This window comes from Oryzias latipes, chromosome 21 (assembly GCF_053564925.1).
Source record: "Oryzias latipes strain Hd-rR chromosome 21, Olatipes_Hd-rR_3.1".
In the NCBI taxonomy this organism is placed as follows: Eukaryota; Metazoa; Chordata; class Actinopteri; order Beloniformes; family Adrianichthyidae; genus Oryzias; species Oryzias latipes.
This window is the reverse complement of record NC_136257.1, coordinates 5,212,980-5,232,531: the sequence shown is the minus strand read 5'-3', so window position 1 is coordinate 5,232,531 and position 19,552 is coordinate 5,212,980. Positions and strand designations below refer to the sequence as shown.

The 19,552-nt window shown below is 40.4% G+C and overlaps 2 protein-coding genes across 3 annotated transcripts in view; one reads left to right on the top strand and one right to left on the bottom strand.

The window, feature by feature from the left end:
* nms (neuromedin S) overlaps positions 1–8,276 on the bottom strand; it is a 31,638-nt gene extending 23,362 nt beyond the window's left edge. The window contains exon 1 of the mRNA XM_078939140.1: positions 8,147–8,276. Coding sequence (XP_078795266.1) covers positions 8,147–8,163 — 17 coding nt within the window. The 5' untranslated portion in view covers positions 8,164–8,276. The remainder of the gene's footprint in view (positions 1–8,146) is intronic.
* On the top strand, positions 1,108–18,066 carry lonrf2 (LON peptidase N-terminal domain and ring finger 2). Of its 2 annotated transcripts, none has more exons than XM_023951119.2 (12): positions 1,108–7,498; positions 12,684–12,802; positions 13,446–13,568; positions 13,929–14,084; positions 14,336–14,561; positions 15,324–15,423; positions 15,518–15,632; positions 15,780–15,901; positions 16,059–16,245; positions 16,323–16,457; positions 16,553–16,702; positions 17,057–18,066. In XM_023951119.2, exons 1-12 carry the CDS (start codon positions 6,754–6,756, stop codon positions 17,213–17,215), a joined length of 2,337 nt encoding a protein of 778 aa, XP_023806887.1. In that variant the 5' UTR covers positions 1,108–6,753; the 3' UTR covers positions 17,216–18,066. The 2 variants fall into 2 exon arrangements, with proteins under 2 accessions (XP_023806887.1, XP_023806886.1); XM_023951118.2 differs by having other exon boundaries at positions 17,036–18,066.
* The last annotated feature ends 1,486 nt before the right edge of the window (positions 18,067–19,552 follow it).

Sequence of the window (19,552 nt, the reverse complement as noted above, 5' to 3'; positions counted from 1 at the left end):
TTTACATATAATAGGAAAGTCCCCCACCACAAATTGCTATTAGATCTACATGACCATAGCTGCTTCATGTCACACCTGACACAGGTAGTAATCAGCCGCAAGAATGACAGAGGTTCTGAAAAACCAGCAGGAGGTCTGGAGAACACTACTGGAACTGTGGGGTGAGGAAAACTTTTATGAAACCTTGTGTTTAGGTTTAGACTGCCATCTTGTGGTAAATGTTTTATTTGTTCTTCAGAAGCACCTGGGCAGAATATTTAATTTAAAAAAAAATCACAAGAATTTAAATTCAGTGTAACAGTTAAACAAAGATTTATTTTACTGCAAAGATGCTGAATTTTTGTTAGTTTAACACCAGCATTGAAAAGCAAAAGCTTATAAAAGCTCTTAAAGGAATTTCTTACATTAATGGATAATTATTGTTGCTTGATTTGATTTTTTGTCTGGAAAATATGGCTTGCGCTGTCAGAATAAAACCAAGGTATCAAATCAAATCAGTAATGATTAGTGTAATCCCTAATTTAACCCTTTGAACATTTTGGTATAAATTCACAAAATTGGGCTAAAGCTTTGTGAAAGTGAATATTACTTAAATAAGTGTTTTACCACAACAAATAGGTCTATGTGAAATGTTTGTGAATGCACACACGCATGAGTGTCATGAAAGTTTATTTGTGTGCTGTGCTACACAATCAGGTAACTGTACAATCAAACGAGTGCCTTATTCACTTCACATTCAAGAAATTATTTAAGCTAAGGTTACCTTTATCTCTAGAAGACATACTGTATGTATATGTTTATAAATTATTTTTACACTGAAGTTAGGTTTCTAAAAATAGAGTTCAAATTTAGGGTCTTGAAATACAGACTCTACATTCATGATTTAAAGAAATAATGCTTTTGTCAAATTCTTTTTTAAAGGTTTAGCACCTTCAAACTTTGTACACAATTTATTTACTTTTACAGGCAAAGTTCATTGCATCGGTCACTTCTTGCTGTTCTTCAGGCTTGGGACGGAGCACTGAGCAAACTTTGTGGTATCGAACCACAAAAAGCACTTTTGGTTCAAGGCTCATCTTTGGTGATAAGCATAAAGAATTATTTTTTTCTTTTTAATCTGTATGTATATGGTTAACAGTATATTTTTAAGCATCGGTTTAGGACTTTAGACAAGGTTTGTTTTAAATTTGCCTTTTAACCATTTTAAGTTTCAAGTCTTTATTGCTTATTTTGCCTTTTTATGTCTTGACTTGATTTAATATTTCCAACTTGACCTGGAATTTGACTTTGCCATCCTGACTTGACTGTCTTAGACTAAATCTTGTACATCAACACTCAAGACTTATTTAAAATTGACAAGCAATAACTTTATATCCCAGAACTAGTAAAACACTCATAATGCTGTAATATACAGCTAAAGTTAAATTAAAAATAAGACATAAAAACCACCCATGGTTATTTTATTTTATTTTTGCAAGCTGTGCATTTCAAAAATATTTTTCTGACACTGTTTCCAGTTTTGATCAAACAACTTTTTCGTCCTTGTTTTTTTTTTTAAATTAATACTAAATGTAAATAACTTTTTATTACGATAATTAAGCTAGAATTTAACCTTTGCAGGTGTAAGTATGCCTCAAGAGTAAGGTGGATCTGCGTGCTCAAATCACTGTTTATTTCAGAGTTTTTTTTTTTGTAATTATGAGTATTAGTTCAGTATTTGTACGGTAAATGGTTGATAAAATCCTGATGTAAACATTATCAATTTTTAATACAGTGAATGCAACTTGGGATAAGCAACGACGGGAGTGTCATCCTCACATGCGCCCAGTCCAGCGGAAAAGGGTACATCAGGTGTTCAAAGCACCATGGCAACCGCAACATCCCTCCCTCTGCCCCCCCACTGTTAGCTGCATGTGTGCGAGCCAGCAGCAGGATTTTTCACGTGTTCCTGATGGCCGTCCCGATTATTTACTCCCACTGACTGAGAGCACATTGACAATGAGCTACACGAGCTGGAAGACAGGTGCTCTAAGGGAATGACCGTGTGTTATGGGGGTCTGCTTCTCATGTGTGCATGCATGAGCGTGCATGCATGAGCGTGCATGTATGCGCGAGTGTGTTCATAAATAATGGTTGTGGTTGTTACAGAATCAGGCCGTCAGGAGTCCTTGCACATGTTACTGAATGATAAAGCAAACGCATGATGCAGACTAAAAAATTTATTCTGCTGAGGCAACAAATAAAAAGGTAAAAAAGAATCAATTATTTGAGCTAGTTGTAAGAAGAAGCAGATTGAGCAATAAATACGTTAGAAATATAGTCGTTTTTAAGTTTATAATTTATGTTTTACTTTTATTTTAATTCTTCTTTATGTCTTGTCTTCACAGTGTTGACATTTGGACGTTGAGTCTGTTATAAAAATTCTAATCTACTGAATTCTATTCTATTCTATCCTATTCTATATTAGGTTTTAAAATGTTTTCTATTAACATGCCAGAAGACGTCCTGCAGATATGTGATACTATATTATAGTTAAAGTTTAGCTATTTTTCAAACCTTTATGGTGAGAATAACTCATAACAACTCATTTTATTGATTTGCTGTATTCAAGGGATGCAAAATGTGTTGATAATTAACTCTTTAGCTAATATTATTTGCACGTATTTATGTGTGACCAAGCACAAAAACTGAAAGAAATTCATGTTAGACACACTTAAAACATGAGGCCAAGATGCAAATTGCTGCAGTGCTCACATATATTCTAACCCTAACCCTAACTCCACCCTAACGTCACTTCCTAATTATTTATAAATCAATTAAACCATTTTAAAAATGTGTAGTCTGTATTATATTTGACACAGTGCAGAAATAAGGTGCATTTTTTCTGAACGCTCATTAATAGTTTTTGCATCTTAGGCTTACAATGTCGTCACCAAAAACGTACTGACTCACCCAATGTTTTATAACTGATGCTATCTCTCAGGTTTTGTTGATTTAATCAAAGGGTTTTAAAAAAAAAACTAAAAAAAACCCCACATTCAATTCCAAAATATTTGAATTTTCTGAATTTTCAATTCAATTCAATTTTATTTGTAAAGCTCAAATACTGGTAATTGTAAAGTTAAACGTACAATCAAAAGGATCATAAATGCATACAATTCAATAGGATAACACTAAACTTTAACTAAACAGACTAACTAAACTGGGCATCCCTGCCCTTAGACCTTCCTTCGCCGTGAGGAAAAACTCCTAAAAAACGGATTTTGGTCTGAAATTTTAAAGAAGTCTTGAGTTTTCATGCACAAGATGTAATTTAACATATAATCGGTTCCACATCTGTGTTCATATTTGAAACATGCTGCTTTCAACAATAAGTTTCATTTGAATAATAATAACTTAAACTTATGTCAATAGCCAACATGATTAATGTGTTTAGTTGTAGTTTTTTTCTGCAGCAACTGTCCTCCCTGTTTATGGTTGGTTTTGGGACCAACTCCATCAATTTGGTGTGAAAAATTTTGCAATGTCAGCTATTTGTGCCTTTGTTTATAAAAGACAAGATGGTGAAGGTAAACGTGGTACCACTGCATGTCTGACATTCTTTATTTTTTCCTGTTTTTAATGCTCCAATGAGAAAACAAAGACAATATTTGTGTAAAATGTCGGTCACTGAAGCTTGCTTTGTTAGGAAAGGGTGTATTATAGGAAGCATGACAGGTTTCTGCAGACTTGTTATGTTGCTATGAGGCCCGCTGTCCCATGAGAAATGAATTGTATTTCAGCAGGAACTGTGACATGTCCAATGAGTTTGATTTTCCAGGACAATCAATATGAGTCACCCTGATGTTTTTGTACAAGAGGATGTTTCTCTCTTTTGATTATGGAACATATTGGACACCATGTTTGCCACAGGGAACTGAATCTCAGTCGTTTGTCATTCTGATGCAATGAAATATGCTTTAAAAGTTCCAGATCAGCAGCCACGTTTCCTCATCTTTAATAATGTCTTTGTGGGCTTAAACAGAATGAACTCACATCAAACTTCAGGGCAGAACTGTCAGACTGTCTTTGCAGATTTGGGTTGAGTCTAAGGTGGTATTCAGACCGAGAAAACCATTTGGTTGAGTCCTGAACCCTGCGTTTGGTCTGTATTCAAACTGCAGTCCAGCTGCCTTTCCTGGTTCAAACCAAATCTTGTAAACAGAACTACATAACTAAAAAAATCTCTTCACTCATTGGTCAAGATTTTACGAGGACAAAGTAACTAGAGGCAGAAATTATGGAAGTCCTGATTCAAACTTTATCATTTTAAACGCCTGTATCGGTGTCAGGTACAACACTGTTTACTGCTACTTGGGTCCAGCTGAGGCATGCTGCAGGGCGGTTCTAACAGGAGGACGTCTAAGAAGGTACGCTGATAAGTGTTTATGACTGATTGTCGGGAAAACAGCGAGATTACATGAGATCAGTGAGATAACAGTAAGAAACAATGTGGATCACGTCTAAAAATGTTTTGATGAGCCTGCATCAAAACATGCATTTCACTGAGTTGCTGTGTTTCATCCCTTTGATGTTATGGAATTATTTCAAAGAGAATTCTGTTCATTCTCTAACAGAATTCTGAGACTTCTGTTAGTTTTTACTAAATATCAGATCTGTGAAAGTAACTTTTCTATAGTGACGCCTACATTTATTTATTAATTCTCTTTCTCTCTTTTTTTTAACACTATTTGCTTATTTATAAGTCAGGGTAAAACAAGAAATCAGAATTAAGCAAACAAAAATATGAATAGCCGGGTGGAAAAACATAGGCAGAGGCAAAAATTGAGACAAAATAAAATAGCAATGCTTTTGCAATATTTGGATACACCTAAATTTATATCCAGCAATAAAAAATTCACTGCTTTTGCTTTTAAGTAGATGCAAAATGAAAGTGGTTTGATGCATTGTTGCATCAGTAGATGTCAAGATTCTCTATTATTACTTAAAACCCTCAAAGTGACACCATCACCCTGAGAAAATGATCTGTTTGTTCTACAGCTAAAACTATGGACCAACTAAGCAAATTTGATTTTATCATTTTTTAATAAAAATATAAAATTGAGCAGAGGATTTGCTAAACAAAAAAATTAATAAAACACTAAAAGGCAGCCAAGAATGATGGATGAAGTTACTGCTGCTTCAGGATGTTACTCTCAGTTCAGTTAATGTAACTGGGACACAAGATTCACAACTAGGACACTTTATTCTGAAACTTAGAGAACTCAGATCTCCTCTGTCACTCTCTTTTTTTCTCACCCATGTTCTAATTAAAATAGCTCAGTGTTTTAGAATACCAACATCCATCATTTCTAACTGGAGTATGGCTATTTATATTTGAATTCCTTCATTAATGGGGTGATGGGCTGCTGTTACTCCCTGCCCAGCCTGAGTCACTTGGACTAAATGTACCTTTGTGTGGAAGCTGTCAGAATTGGGTCACAGCTGTTGTGAAAACGTGTCTGGAACCACAAAAAATGTTAATTGACTCTAAATGAGAGGTCTTGAGAAGAGACTGCTCTTTCTGCTCATGTGAGGTGGCATACTAGGGTGTCCTGGTGGAGGGGAAAAACTAAACCTGACACGTTCCTTATATAAAACGTTACATAAAACATTAGGCTGGCGCATAAAAACCAGCAAAGAGTGGGGAGTTTTATTCCAAAAGCAAACAATAAGGCCTATCTTTTCCATCAACAACACGTGCTAAAGCTATAAAACTAATACGTGTTAATTGTTTTTAAAACAAAAACCGACTTTCAAGCATTGATTGTAGCCTGTAAAAGGTTATACAAGAATATTAAGTTATATAAGTAAGCCACGGAACCAGCCAATAGTCGCTCAGATCGTGGGTCACGTGTCACGCTGCGCTTGCTTCGGACAACTGTATATGAAATCCAAAGACGGTTTTAGCTGTCCGTGCTAGGTGGTTAGCTAGTAAGATGTTTTTATTCGGTGGAAACTTTATTTTTTCGTGGGATTTCGCTTGCGTGAGGGACAAACCATGAAGTCCGGGTTCGTTCGGGGACGAGAAGAGGAGAATATTTGGCCCGAAACAACATTTTTTCAGACTTCTCCGGGCGGCAAAGGAGCACTCGGGGTTAGCTAAACAAGCGTTAGCCGTTCTGCCTGGCTTCAGTTCCCGAGGTCTGTTATATAAAGCCAACAACCGCCAGATCCACGGAGCTCGGTGCTCTGTAGCTAAAATGTGATCAAAGTGACTGATTGATTTGTCATTTTTCCTAGTTTCTTCGCTTGAGTTTAGTTGGAATCGTAACTGTAAAATGTCACTACTGCCTAGTCGGTGGAAAAAGGGCTTCCTACTTGATGAACCGGGAGGACTTAACTAATGGATCAACCAAAATAATCCGTTACACTAGTGTAACTCTTTCTGTGGATGGAACATTGTTGCCCAGCAAAAGAAACAAAAAATGGCGAACTTCAAGAAACCCGTAGCTCCTTAGCGCTCATTTCTTCTTTAGCTTTAAGAATTCGTCGGCTTTTTTGGGTTGTCACGTAACAACAAATGTTATAAAAGGTTCTCATTTGATCGGAAATGACTCTAACCTACTTCCACTGGCAGCTCTAGCCTAACACTGATTAACAAACATGGCAATAAGAAAATCTTAATTCCCGACTGTGGAAAACTTTGTCTGCTTCTGTCAGACTATCCGTGACAAATATATACCGTTTTGGTCGTTCGGTGTAACGAAGATCATGGAGGCGGGAGTTGAATCCCACCGCACCGAGCAGTTCCTCCACCCGCTCTCCAACCCGGGGGCTGCCGGGATCTGCCCCGAGATGCTGGAGGTAGCAGAGGAGGCTAACCGTGCGGGCGACTACGACCTGGCCGTGGAGATCTACAGCTCCCAGCTGTCGGATCTGCAGCATCCGGATCGGGGCTTGTACCTGAGAAAGGCCGACTCTCTGGCACGCGCTGGCCGGATATCCGAGGCGCTCGACTCCTACTGCATAGCGGCCAACCTGAGCAAAATTCACCCAGAGGAGCTTCCCCATCTAGTGGACACTATAGCCCGGACTCTGCGGGAGAAAGAGCTGGGTCTCCCCGCGACGTTCAACGCTAAAACCGGCGGCTCAGGTGGCGACGGAGCCCCAGAGGACGGAGACTGCGAGGAGGACGAGCCCCTGGATCTGTTTTCGTGTCGCATGTGCAAGTGTTTGCTCCACGAGCCCACCACCGTGGAGTGCGGACACACTTTCTGCAAACGCTGCTTGGAGGAGGAGGAGGACTCCACCACCACCACCAGAGGCTGTACACAGTGCAAGCAGGCGCTGAGCAAAGGCGACGGGCGGAGAATCAACGTGGTCCTCAGCGGCTTGGTCCACAAACTTTTCGCAACGGAGAGCAGAGCCAGGAGATTCTGGATTGAGGGGGAGATTTTGTGGAAAAAGCAGAACCAAGCGGAGGCATTGGAGAAGTACAACGCAGCAGTGGATCAAGGTGAGTGACAGCCTTCAAATGTTCATGTTTGCTTGCAACACTTAATTTAAGTCATCAGAGCGCTTTAGACAGCGCTTTATTTAAGTTGGGTGTTATTAGACTTTAGATTGCATGCATCTATAGGAACAGGGAAACTCTAATTTAATGCATAAAGTGAACTGTGCATGCCCCCTAATGTGTCATTATCTACAGATTACAGCTAAAGTTGGGATGTTTGTTCTGAACAGGTGACCTACTTTTCACTTCACTACCTCGTGTCACCACTAAGCGGCGTCACTGTGGGCATTATGTGACGCACTGCCCGTTACCTAAGTAGCACACTTCCTCCCCCCTCTGCACCAAATCACGATTTCAGATTCAGCCCATCCAAATTACTATTTCACTTCAGTTATTTGACACTGTCATGGGAAATTATGTGTGTTTACTTTTGACTTGGTTACCTCCACAATGTCATAATCCGTCTTATATGATCAGTTGTTCTATTGGCTAACACCTGTTTAATAATATACAATGCTCAGCATCGACACTCCTCCTCTTGCACTGCTGCTGTTTCATAAGTTTTGTTGGATAACAAGCAAGATAATAAGTTTTCATAACCTTCACATGTAACATTTAAACGAGGCAAGTCGTGTCTTTTATGAAACTTACCTTTTCTTTCCCTCCATCTATTATTTTGTTCTCCGTTCATGCAGCCAGATCTGTCTGAGCCGAACACAGAATGCCACACTGTGTAGTGAGTTCCAGCTTGTTGCACAACCCTTAATAGAAATTATAAAATCAATGTGGTGTCTGTTAGATAAATTCAAGCATTTTGGTGGCACTGTTTCCTAAATCCTTCTCCCAGGATCAATTTTGACTCATGCCATCTGTGTTCTGAAGGATTCTGGGTGACAGGAGGACCGAGTTCCTTCACAGTGTTGTCACTGCCAGACAGTGTTTTCCCAATAAAGACAGCAGGAGGCCTTCTGGTGTCTGCAGTGTAGGATGGGTGTTAATGGTTTCAAGAAATGAGATTCAGCCCTTCTCTCCAAGTTGCCTTTTAAGGGCATCTCCTAGTGTAGTTTTCCAAGAAAAAGAGAGGGAAAAAACATGCAAAGAAGTTACGGCTGACATTTTTAAGCTGTAGAGAAATCATAAAAACTTGGGATATAGTGAAATATTCTTTAACCAGACAGACTTCAATTGTTCAGTTACCTGTTTTTAGTTCAGATGGAGTAAACAAGGTGGAAATGAATGTAAAATGTGACTTATAATAGAGGTTAGGGTTTCTTAAGTGATTTATTTATTTATTTTTGGCTTTGTCTGGGAGATTGAGGCTTTTTATGGCAGTCAGGGGGGGGGGACTATCACAAGGCCACTGAGCTGGTTTGTTCCCACACACCATAATTTTAAAGCACAATATTCAGTAACTGAATGCCTGTTACAAAGATGTTACTCATTCATTCATTTTCATCCGTTTTGTCCCTTTCGGGGTCACGGGGCTGCTGGAGCCTATCCCGGCCACTTGTGGGCGAAGGCAGGTGGCATCCTGGACAGGTCACCAGTCTGTCGCAGAGAGATGTTACTAGTAACGTTTTTTAAATGGTGCATTCACGTTCATTATTTCATTTAGAAATCTCAAATTTTAGTGACCGTTTTCCTAAACGAAGAAGGAATGAAGCATCAGATGATCCGCGGACAAATGTAAAGCTACGATTGTCGTGTTATCCAACAGAAAAAAGGGTCCAACTGTTAACTTGTTAGAATGTTGATTTTTAACACCGCTGAAAACCCTTCCTACATGCTTTTCTATACAGAAATGCTGTTAATTCGCTCAGAATTAACAGAATTCTCTTAAAAACAATGCCATAATTGAAATGTGATCAGATGGATGCAGGCTCATTAAAACAATGTTAACGTGATGCACATCGTTTCTTACCATTTTCCCAACAATCTATGTCATAAACACTTAGCAGCCTACCTTCATACCCGACGTCTCCTCAGCACCGCTTTTGCTTGCATCCTCTGGTTGCTTGCATCCTCTGGTTGCTAGCATCCTCTGGTTGCTAGCATCCTCTGGCACGTCTTCTTGTCAGTAACCGCCTTGCAGCATGAACGGCTGTACTAAAGTAATAAGTAAAAAGTGTGGTTTCCGACTCAAAACTGGTGATCGAAAAATAAAGTTTTAATAAGTCAACTGTCTGAATAAGGACTATGAAGCGCAGCGTGTCCATCTTTCTCTTGTTGTGTTGACCCGCCCCCGTATTCCTGGCCAATGACTGAAGAGGTCTTTGGTCCCATAGACCAGTGTTTTTCAACCAGTGTGCCACGGGAGATGGCCAAGTGTGCCTTGGGAATTTGCCCTCATTAATTGATGTAAAAACATTTAAATCTCCAGGATTTCAGCTCTTTGTTCATCCAAACAGGCCCTGATAAAACACTGAGTAGTTAGGAATATGAAAGATCATAAAATACTTTTTTCTTTGTGTTTATTTGATTCTATTAAAGACATTGTATTAAGAATAACGGTATCGCGATTTAGCCGTAGCGTCAGCTGTTTTTGGAAAAGTCCCGCCCCTTTAACTGTCTCCACCAATCATTCTTGGAGGCTCAATCTTAGTCATCAGTCTGACCAATCAGAAGTGGTTAAAGTCTTCACTTCCTTGTTCCGATTCTGCTCACAAATTCTCTCAGTTCCAACAAGAATACCAGGTAAAGCTCATCTGTAGCGGTGTAGCTTTCCACATAATCCGGTATCAGACCGTGGAACAAGTGAACGGAACTATGAAGAAATGATCGCCGGCCGTTTTCACACTACATCTCCCATGATGCATTGGTTAAAGTGACAGCGTCTCAGCGCACAATGAGTCGTCCTTGTTAAACGTCTTGAAACCACAACGAACACACATCAAACAGTTTTTAAATCTTCTAACGTAACTTTTATTACATCTTTCAGAAAAAAACAGCTGCAGCTTCCAGCTTTTTCTGCCACAATTATCACAAAAATGCATGTGAGATTGCGGAGGGGCTGTAGATCAATACAGACTATGAGTTTCTCCTTTTTATTTTTTTAAATTTTCGGATGCTGTTGTGCCGCGGGATTTTTGTCGAGGTCAAAGTGTGCCGTGGTTCAAAAAAGATTGAAAAACACTGCCATAGACAACGTGAAGATGTCAGAAGCAGAGCGTTTTTTAGAAAAAAATAGTTGTTTTTTATCTGATGTTTTCATTATGATGTGACATCCTCTCTGTTTGCATTTCACGTAGTGTCCATTGTTAAAAATAACACCTACAGTTTTTCTTTGTATAATAATGGAATAATTAGGTTGGAAATTTGTTTTAAATCTACCAGTCAACTTTTCCGTTGAGTCAAAAATGAGATTTTGATCTCTGTGGGGTTGTGTCTTCAAACTTGGAGCATCAAACCAAACGGAGCAAAATCCGTTTCCAGGCTGTTGCTACCAAAAATGCTCTTCCCAGTGCGTTCTAGTATTTCTCTTTATGAGATGCTCAAGCTAGCGAATTTGGAATGAAAAGTAGGATATATTTTTTTGTGGTCATTTTCGCCCAACTGGAGCTGAAATAAATGTAATTTGAGCATGAGAAAATAAATTTAAAAATCCTATTCAAATAATGTCTTTGAAGATTATTTTAGTCATTTATGTCAGCATTATTATAGTTGTCTTAAATTTTCTGCATAATTTACTTAACTAAGTTAGAAGTTACACTGTGTGTGATGCACTAAGACTAAGTAAACTTTCCCAAGGAAATGCATAAAAAGGTGTCTTTACCTGTTTGAATTCATTACACGCATAAACGGCATTTAAACTACTTCTGTTTTTATGAATATTAATAGAATTAATAATGATGATGCATTTTCAGAAATCACTTTTTAACCTGTTGATTGCAATTTTCTGGCAGGATTTGTGTTCCCTGTTTGCTCCCGCCATACAATTGTTCGGCAGAGATGTCAAGATGGATTCAGTTTACTTAACGTTTCTCAAGTTTTCTTATCAAAAACAGTTGTTTTTTTTTGCTTTATTTTTAAGATAGAGTTTTCACACAGTGTTTCAAACCAAACAAAGGTGAAACTTGCATCTGTAAAACATTTTATTCCTACATTTAAAAGAACAAAGTACAGATATACAAGAAAAATCCTCTTTTTTTTCTTCCTTCAAAACACGAAATCAGCCACTTTCACGTGTTCTTTTGGGACAACAACTGAATGACATGACGTATGTAAAACAGCACAATCCGGTTGGGTAAGAATAGCAAGGAAAATGCGCATTTCCAGCCCACACGTGCACATATTCCCCCTTCCATGTCTCAAAACAAAACTCACACAGTCCTTATTGCGGTTAAAGTCCCAGTCCCTTTCACGCACCGAGCTGTGTGAAAGTAGTTCTCTATATTTGACCCGTCCTCTGGGGGAGCGGTGAGGTGCAGACACAGCTGTGCTCAAGAACCCCCCCAATCCAACCCCTTAATGCTGAGTGCCAACCAGGGAGGCTCTGGGACCCATTTTTAGAGTCTTGAGTATGACTCGGTTGAGGATTTGAATTCACAACCTTCCGGTCTCAGGGCGGACTCTCTACCAAAAGGCCACTGAGCTGATTTTTGCAAAAAAGATATTCAATCCGTACGGAAAATCCCAAAATGGGCGGACAACTGCACAGAATGAAAAGAACCCCTTATTTTCTAAAGCTTTATTATTCTGTATTGTCCGTGCCGTCACAGATAACCTCCTTTTGTTGAAGAGTTTATTTTGCAACTTTTGTGAGATTACTTTTAGTTGATTTATATTTGACTTTAACATTAAGAAAATAGTCTTTAGTTTCAGAAGAAACAAATGTTTGCTTCTCAGTGTTGCAGGTCAAACAAGCCAGTGAATTAAATGACAGACAATCCTGTCAATCGATAAACAAACAGGTGAACATTTCTGCAGGAGCGTCACCAGATCCACATTTGATAAATTCATGTGTCCAATTACCTTAAAACGAAAGCAAAAAGGTCAGCTTGTGCTGCAATGAAAATAATCTACTGGCAGGTGCCTTATTCTTAAATGTATTTTCCTTGTCCACGTGAATCTGTTCTCATGCTACATGTTTCATTATTGGCCCACTTTTGCTAGACCTAGAAACGCCCGTCCGTCCCTCCCCTGGAGGCAGACCCTCTGAGCTGATCTGTATCTGTTCTTGTGTGGGCAGGGCCCTCTTTAGGCCGGCTCTTGTGTGAACGGGCCGAGCTGCACATGGAGATGAGGAACTTCGCTCAGGCGGCGCAGGACGCCAACACGCTCTGCAGGTTGAAACCTCTGTGGACAAAGGTGAGCTTTTGGTGACCCTGAATCAAAGGGATTTGAGGCCAAAACCCTGCATGGGTTGCTGTAAAGTGTTGTTTGTCAGTGATATCTTTTCTGAAGTGTGCACACTGTTACTGCCAAGAACAGCTTGTTTCCTAATGACAAGAGGAAAGAGTTTTTGTTGTTTTGTTTCTAACACAAGCAGTGCAAGATAGGCAGCTATGACCTCACTTTTTTCTCTTCAGTTTAAAAACCCATAAACATTTTATTAAGGTAAAACATCCTCTTTGTTTTAATGTCTACTTCTCCATAAATTTAACTTTTTTTTTTTTAAAACTGCTAAAATATTTTTTTCTGCACTCAAAAACCTTAATAATGGGCGTCAGTTTAGCTCAGGTGGTATAACAGGTCATCTGACAACCAAAGGGTTGGCAGATCGATTCCCGCTTTCCACGAGCCGAGCCGTGTGGGATAAATAAAGTATCAATTATGATTATTATTATAAAATGTCTCCTTGACTAAATTACTATCACTTACTTTGCATTTCTGTCACATAACTGTGCAGACTCTGAACCGGCTACGTTCACATCGGGCGTTTGGCGCACGTTCAAGAACGCTCGAAATGTTTCTGCTTGATAACACGACGACGTCTCTGTTCTCTTGTTAGGCCCACGCCCTCAAGGCCGCTGCCCTGAGCAAAGCCGGCCGACACGATGAGGCTTTCCAGGAGTACCTGCTGTGTGTGGCGCTGAGGCCCAGCTGGACCAAAATGAAACTGGAAGCTCAAAAGGTGAAGTTCTTTTTCTCCTTTTTTTTTTTAATCATCCTGATTTATTCTCATTTGATTTATACTATTTTGATTTGTTTTGATGTTTTATTCTGTTATTTATTTATTTTTTTTACCACAAAACAATTACCAAAATAATACATTGAAAGGATACGGAGCCCCTAAAGGGACATTTAAGTAAAAAAAAAAAAAAAAAACCACCTGTTGATTAACTCAACACTGCCAAACAGTGATTTGTGACCAGGATATTCTTGTCGTCATACTTTTAAGGCAGAGGACGTGCAATGACCTCACGCTTCTGTTGCTTCTTTTCATCTCCGTGGCCTTTCGACATCAGTTAATGACCGCATTTTGTCTCCTCAGGTCCTCAGCGAGCTCTTCTCCTCTGTGTTTGAGAACGAGGAGCTGACAACCCCATTGCACCCTCTGCAGGGAGGCCTGGCCTCCAGGCTCATCAAACCCCCGGCGTTGCTCAGGTCCCTCAGGCCGCTGACGCAGAGAGCTGGCTGCTCCTCACAGGTTGTTGAAAAAAAAGATCCCAATGTCAATTGTCAATTCCATAAAATCTATTTTTTTACAAATGTAACCTTAATGAAGTGAAGTAATTCAAATTGTGGTTACATTCACATTTCTGTTATTTTTGACATTATTTGTGATTCAGTTAGTTTTTTCTTTTTAATCAGTTTACTTTGAGTTTTCAACTTGTTTATGTCTCAGAACCTTGCACTATGCGATTGTTAATTTATGTCTCTGTCTGGCGATACGTGTAGGAAACGGAGTTCAGCGTGTTCAAAAGCGCTCCGGCGGATGACTTGTCCTCCAGATCTTCTGCTCTGCCTCCTGGCAAATCGGATCCGGCTGCAGGAGAAGGCAGCTCCAGGAGTCTGCCTGACGTTTTAGCTGCCTTACCGGCTCCCCCTGGTGGCCTTAAGAGGAAACGCAGCACTGAAGACCCTTTAGCAAACTTTAACCTTCCCTCCAAACTTCCTAGACCTGGTAAGGAATAAAGCTTTACTAAAAAAAATAAAAAATTAAGGCTAGTTTAGAAAATCATACTTATTCAGATTTACTGTTAACTAATGACATAACTACAGATTTCATTGATAATAAAATTATATAGGTTCATCTCCAGACTTTAGCCGGGAGTTTTAAATGAAAAGATCTTTTTTTCAACTCAAATCTCTCATCGTGTTTCAGCACTGCAACATCAATAAAGTGCAAAGTAAGGCATAATATGAGGAAAACTTGCCATTTAAGATATCAGTGATCACTATTGTGATTATGAAATAACTTGTGATAAATGAACAAATGGCAAAACAGCCAGTATCATCATTTCCATTTCTCTGCAACAGCTGAATTTAATTAAGAGTCTACTCAGGAGGCAAACATCTAACACTAAAGGGCTCCATCCGATTGGTCAAATGCATAAAGGGATATATTTAATTCATTAAATACTTCATAAGATTGTTTCAGCACATTTAAGGTAACCATTTATTGCGGTTTTCAACAACTTTTACGATACGCGTATTGCACAGTTTGATATAGTGAAGACCATAAATTTGCGATTTATTGTGCAGGCCTAATGCAAATAATGTTGCAGTGAACGGAAGCTGAGGAGACTAACTCTAAGTACTATTAACAGATCTGAAAAAAGTATTTTTACCCCAACATGCCACAAAAAGGTTTAGTGAAGTTGATGAGATTTTACCCTAGAAGGACTTGAGATCTCTGTTTATGGAATTGTGTGTCCCCTTGCAGATGAACCGTGCACTATTCAGGACGCTGCAGTAGCTGGAGGAAGGCTTGTTGCCACCGAACTGTTGGACAGCGGAGACATGGAGTGCTCACTTTGCATGAGGTGGATGTTCTGACCACATCTGTTTGGTTTAGAAGTTTGTTGTTTTTTTTTTTTTACTGATGCCATCATTTGATCTGGTCCGTTTGTCCTACAGATTGTTCTATGAACCTGTCACCACCCCCTGTGGACACACCTTCTGCCTCAAATGTCTGGAGCGCTGCCTGGACCACAACTCTAACTGCCCCCTCTGCAAAGAAAATCTAGCTGAGGTATGCATGCAGCACCGATACCGTTATCCTGCCTGCAAACTTAATTTAGGGTGGTTTATAGTTTTACATGCATTTAAAATGGATCAAATAAAGGGCTTGTTTCTCGTCGGTGTACGATCTTGACTCCTTTTTTTTGTGGTGTTGAAGTATCTTGCAGCCAGGGGTTATAGTAAGACCTTTCTGATGGAGGAAGTCCTGCAGCGTTACCTTGGAGACGAATTGGTGGAGAGGAGAAAGATCCACGAAGAGGAAATGAAGGAGTTGTCCAAGTGAGTTTAGCTGTTTAGATTTTTGAGACATTTTAAGTGGAACTGCATGAGATGTTTGTGCTGTGTGATGATAATTCCGCTCCTCCTTGGTTTGACTTTTGCTGCAAACATTCCCGTGGAAACCCCCACCAGCAGAACCGTTTTCTGTCCGTTTCAGTTTGAATCAGGAAGTGCCCATCTTTGTGTGCACAATGGCATTCCCAACCATCCCGTGTCCCCTGCACGTCTTTGAGCCGCGCTACCGCCTTATGATCCGCCGCTCCATGGAGACGGGAACCAAACAGTTCGGCATGTGCATAGCCGACGAGCTGAAAGGCTTCGCCAATCACGGCTGCATGCTTCAGGTGAGGAGGGCCTCTACTGGTCTCGGCGTCCGTTTGGTTCCCGTCGGACCGGATTCATTCCAGGTCAACTGTTGCAGGTACGAGACGTGAAGTTCTTTCCCGATGGGCGATCTGTGGTGGACACCATCGGCATATCGCGGTTCAAGGTTCTCAGCCACGGCCAGAGAGACGGCTACAACACCGCCAAGATAGAGTACCTGGAAGACTCGAAGGTGAGCCGAGAGACGGATGTGTTCCCCACGGGCATTTCATCGTGAGAGAAACCTGGAGCGGTGGCAACAGAAGCTAATTGTATGTTTTGAATCAGGTTTATGGGGAGGATCTGAGCGACCTGCTGAAGCTGCATGACTCTGTGTATGAGCAGGCCAGCAACTGGTTCACCTCACTGAAGGACAACATGAAGAGTCAGATCCTCAGCCACTTTGGACATCTGCCCAGCAAAGACCCAGACCCACAGGTATGAAGACACACACTTTTACACCGTCTTGTGTTGAAACTGGAAGTCCTGTCATCTGCTTTAATGTTTTGGGACATGCAGACATTTGAAGACCCACTCCGATCCTCTTTTGATCTATTTTAAAAGTCTTCCCAGGGGTCTTTTAACTATAATCATGCCGTTTTTAGCCATTTAAAAAAACAAAACTGTCGTTTTCTAGGACAGGTTTTGAAGAGCAGTTCATTAGAAATTCCCTTTTTAGTTGTGGGCGAGACTGTTGGCACAAAGCAACCCCTCCCCCCTTGCTGAGAGCTCTCTGTTTCCATGTTCATGAAGCATGACTTGCCCTCACAGATGAACCCGGTGTCTCTGCAGGCCAGCCCCAGCGGTCCCGCCTGGTGCTGGTGGCTGCTGGCCGTCCTGCCGCTGGAGAGCAGAGCCCAGCTCACCATCCTAGCCATGACGTCATTCAAAGACCGCCTCATCGCAATCCGGCGGGTCCTCATCTTCGTCACTCGCAAGAGGCCACGGTGATCCGGCATCTACCCTGGGCAGGGAGGGAGGGGAGGGGAGGGTGCTGCTGGGGCATCTATGCATTTCAGAAATGTATGGTTTCCTTCTTTCCCTGTCGTACCCATAGGCACTAACTGATGCTGCTGTGTTGGCGTCGTTTCCCCTCCTGTGCTCCAGCGTCTCTCACATGTTTTTGTGATATGTAGCCTTCTTTGGGACGTTTCTGTTGACGGCGCTCAGGCCTGAGGACATTCCTGTCGCCTCCAAAGCCCAACCGCTTTCAGTCAACGCTCCTCGTCTTTGGTTTGGAGGCGAGTCAAAGCGAGGGCGCTTCACCTCAGAACACTTTAGGGTGGTTTTTACTGAAGGAAATGGGCACTTTCTCACAATAAACTAACTCATTTATGGAAAATTACACAAGTGAATGTACCGATGCGGCTGTAGCATGTGGATTTACTCCCACCCCCCGCCCCCTTCCTGCCTTACTACATTTACAGAAACAGTTTTGGAGCATCCGATCCGATCCTGCACCAGCAACCGTCCCCCTCGCTCCCCCAGCTAGAAAAATACCTCAGACTTTTCTGTGAGGAGGCACAGAGAGTCCCAGCCATCACCGTGTCCCAGCAGAGGGGATTTCTCCACTGTTGAAACCACGAGCGTCTGAGAGAAGATCAAAGAAAGACGGTGCACAGTGTCACTTCTGTTGGAACATGCAGACAGAAATGCATCTCTCTCCCTACTGCTGATCTGGAACTCTGGATTGTAGCATATCTTTATAAGAAAACAGCTGTAGTGTTAGGAGTGTGTATATTTCTCTGTTTGTTTTTCTCTGCTTTACCATAATCTGTACCAGTAAACCTCCGTTTGACTCATTTCTTGTGTATCTTGCATTACTCTGCAGCTCAGCTCAGCTTTCAGAATAAAATGCACTTCATTTGTGAAAGAAAGTTGCAGCATTAAAATGTTTCATTTGACCCAAATGTTGGACCTAAAACAGGAAAAACCAAAGGCAAACGAGGACAGATTTGATCCAAATCTCTCTAAATAGTTTGAAGACATGAACACTGTCAGATTTGATTTGAAAAGGTTTATTTCAAGTAATCAAAGCAAGAATAAAGCACCAAACAATCAGCAGTATCAATTTAGGATAATTAGACATTAAATTAAAGATTGCTTCAAAGGGAGAGGAAGGAAGTGAACTAATATAATCCCACCCCTGATCTACCGCTTGACATGATTTATCAATATCCGGTTCATAACTTTTATCAGACATTTAGGCCTCACCAGCGCAGTTTCAGGTCATTAAGTATCAATAAATCCCATGACAAAGATTAAGTTCTTAATAATTATGTAAAATAGACAAATCCAGTATGGATATCAACATAGCACATGCAGATCAATGATCAAAACTATGTGCAGGTTATTTTCTTTAGTAAAATCAAGTGAAGTGATATAATTAGAGATCAATCACTTTAACCATCTTCAATAATTGATTAAGCAATTTTATTATAACTATAAAGTAATGTTGTGAAATAAAAAAGGGTCCATATCCTGTCGATTGTTCAAGGTTGGTAATTCTGTCTCCTGCTGATTGATTGACAGCCGTCCTTCAGGGTTTTTAAGTTCTGCAGATATTGTTTAAGGTTATTTTCCTTCTATAGCCGTTTCTAAAGTTAGGTTGATGGAAACTGCAGACAAAGCAGTATTTATAACCTTTGTATCATGTCTAACCTCAACTTCAAATACAAAAATGACAACATTTTATTCAAACTTCAACAATTGCTCACATTTTACTTTTTATTTATACCCTAAACACAAAAACTGGTAAATAGAAGGAATTGAATCTCTGCAGTTCTCCAATAAGGATTTAATTTGAGGTAAAGTTTCAACATTCAGTGCTTCTTATTATTATATTGACAAATATTGCATATATAGTACATGTCAGTCCTAATTGAGTGCAGATTTCATTGAATAAACCAGATTATTGAACTTGCCAGAGAGTTGAAAGAAAACAAAAACACCTAAAAAAAATTAGAAATGTTCGTCTTTTGGTATATAAGCTTTCGCTGTTTCGCACATTTGGTTTGGCAGAGATCTTTACACCGGGTGCCTTCCCTGATGCAGCCCTGTATTTTACCGGGCTGGGGACCGGCACAGGGACACCCGGACTTGGGCCCTCTTGTGGCTACACTCCGTTTATCGTCCAACAGCGGCCGTTCTGTAAGAGACACCAATCAACGCCAATAAATGCCGGCGTAAATACAATATGTGTTCGGCCTGTGGTGTGATGTCATCACCAGTCGCCCCCGTACCAATCTGGAAGACCGAACGCGTATTGTACCAACACCGGCTGCCATA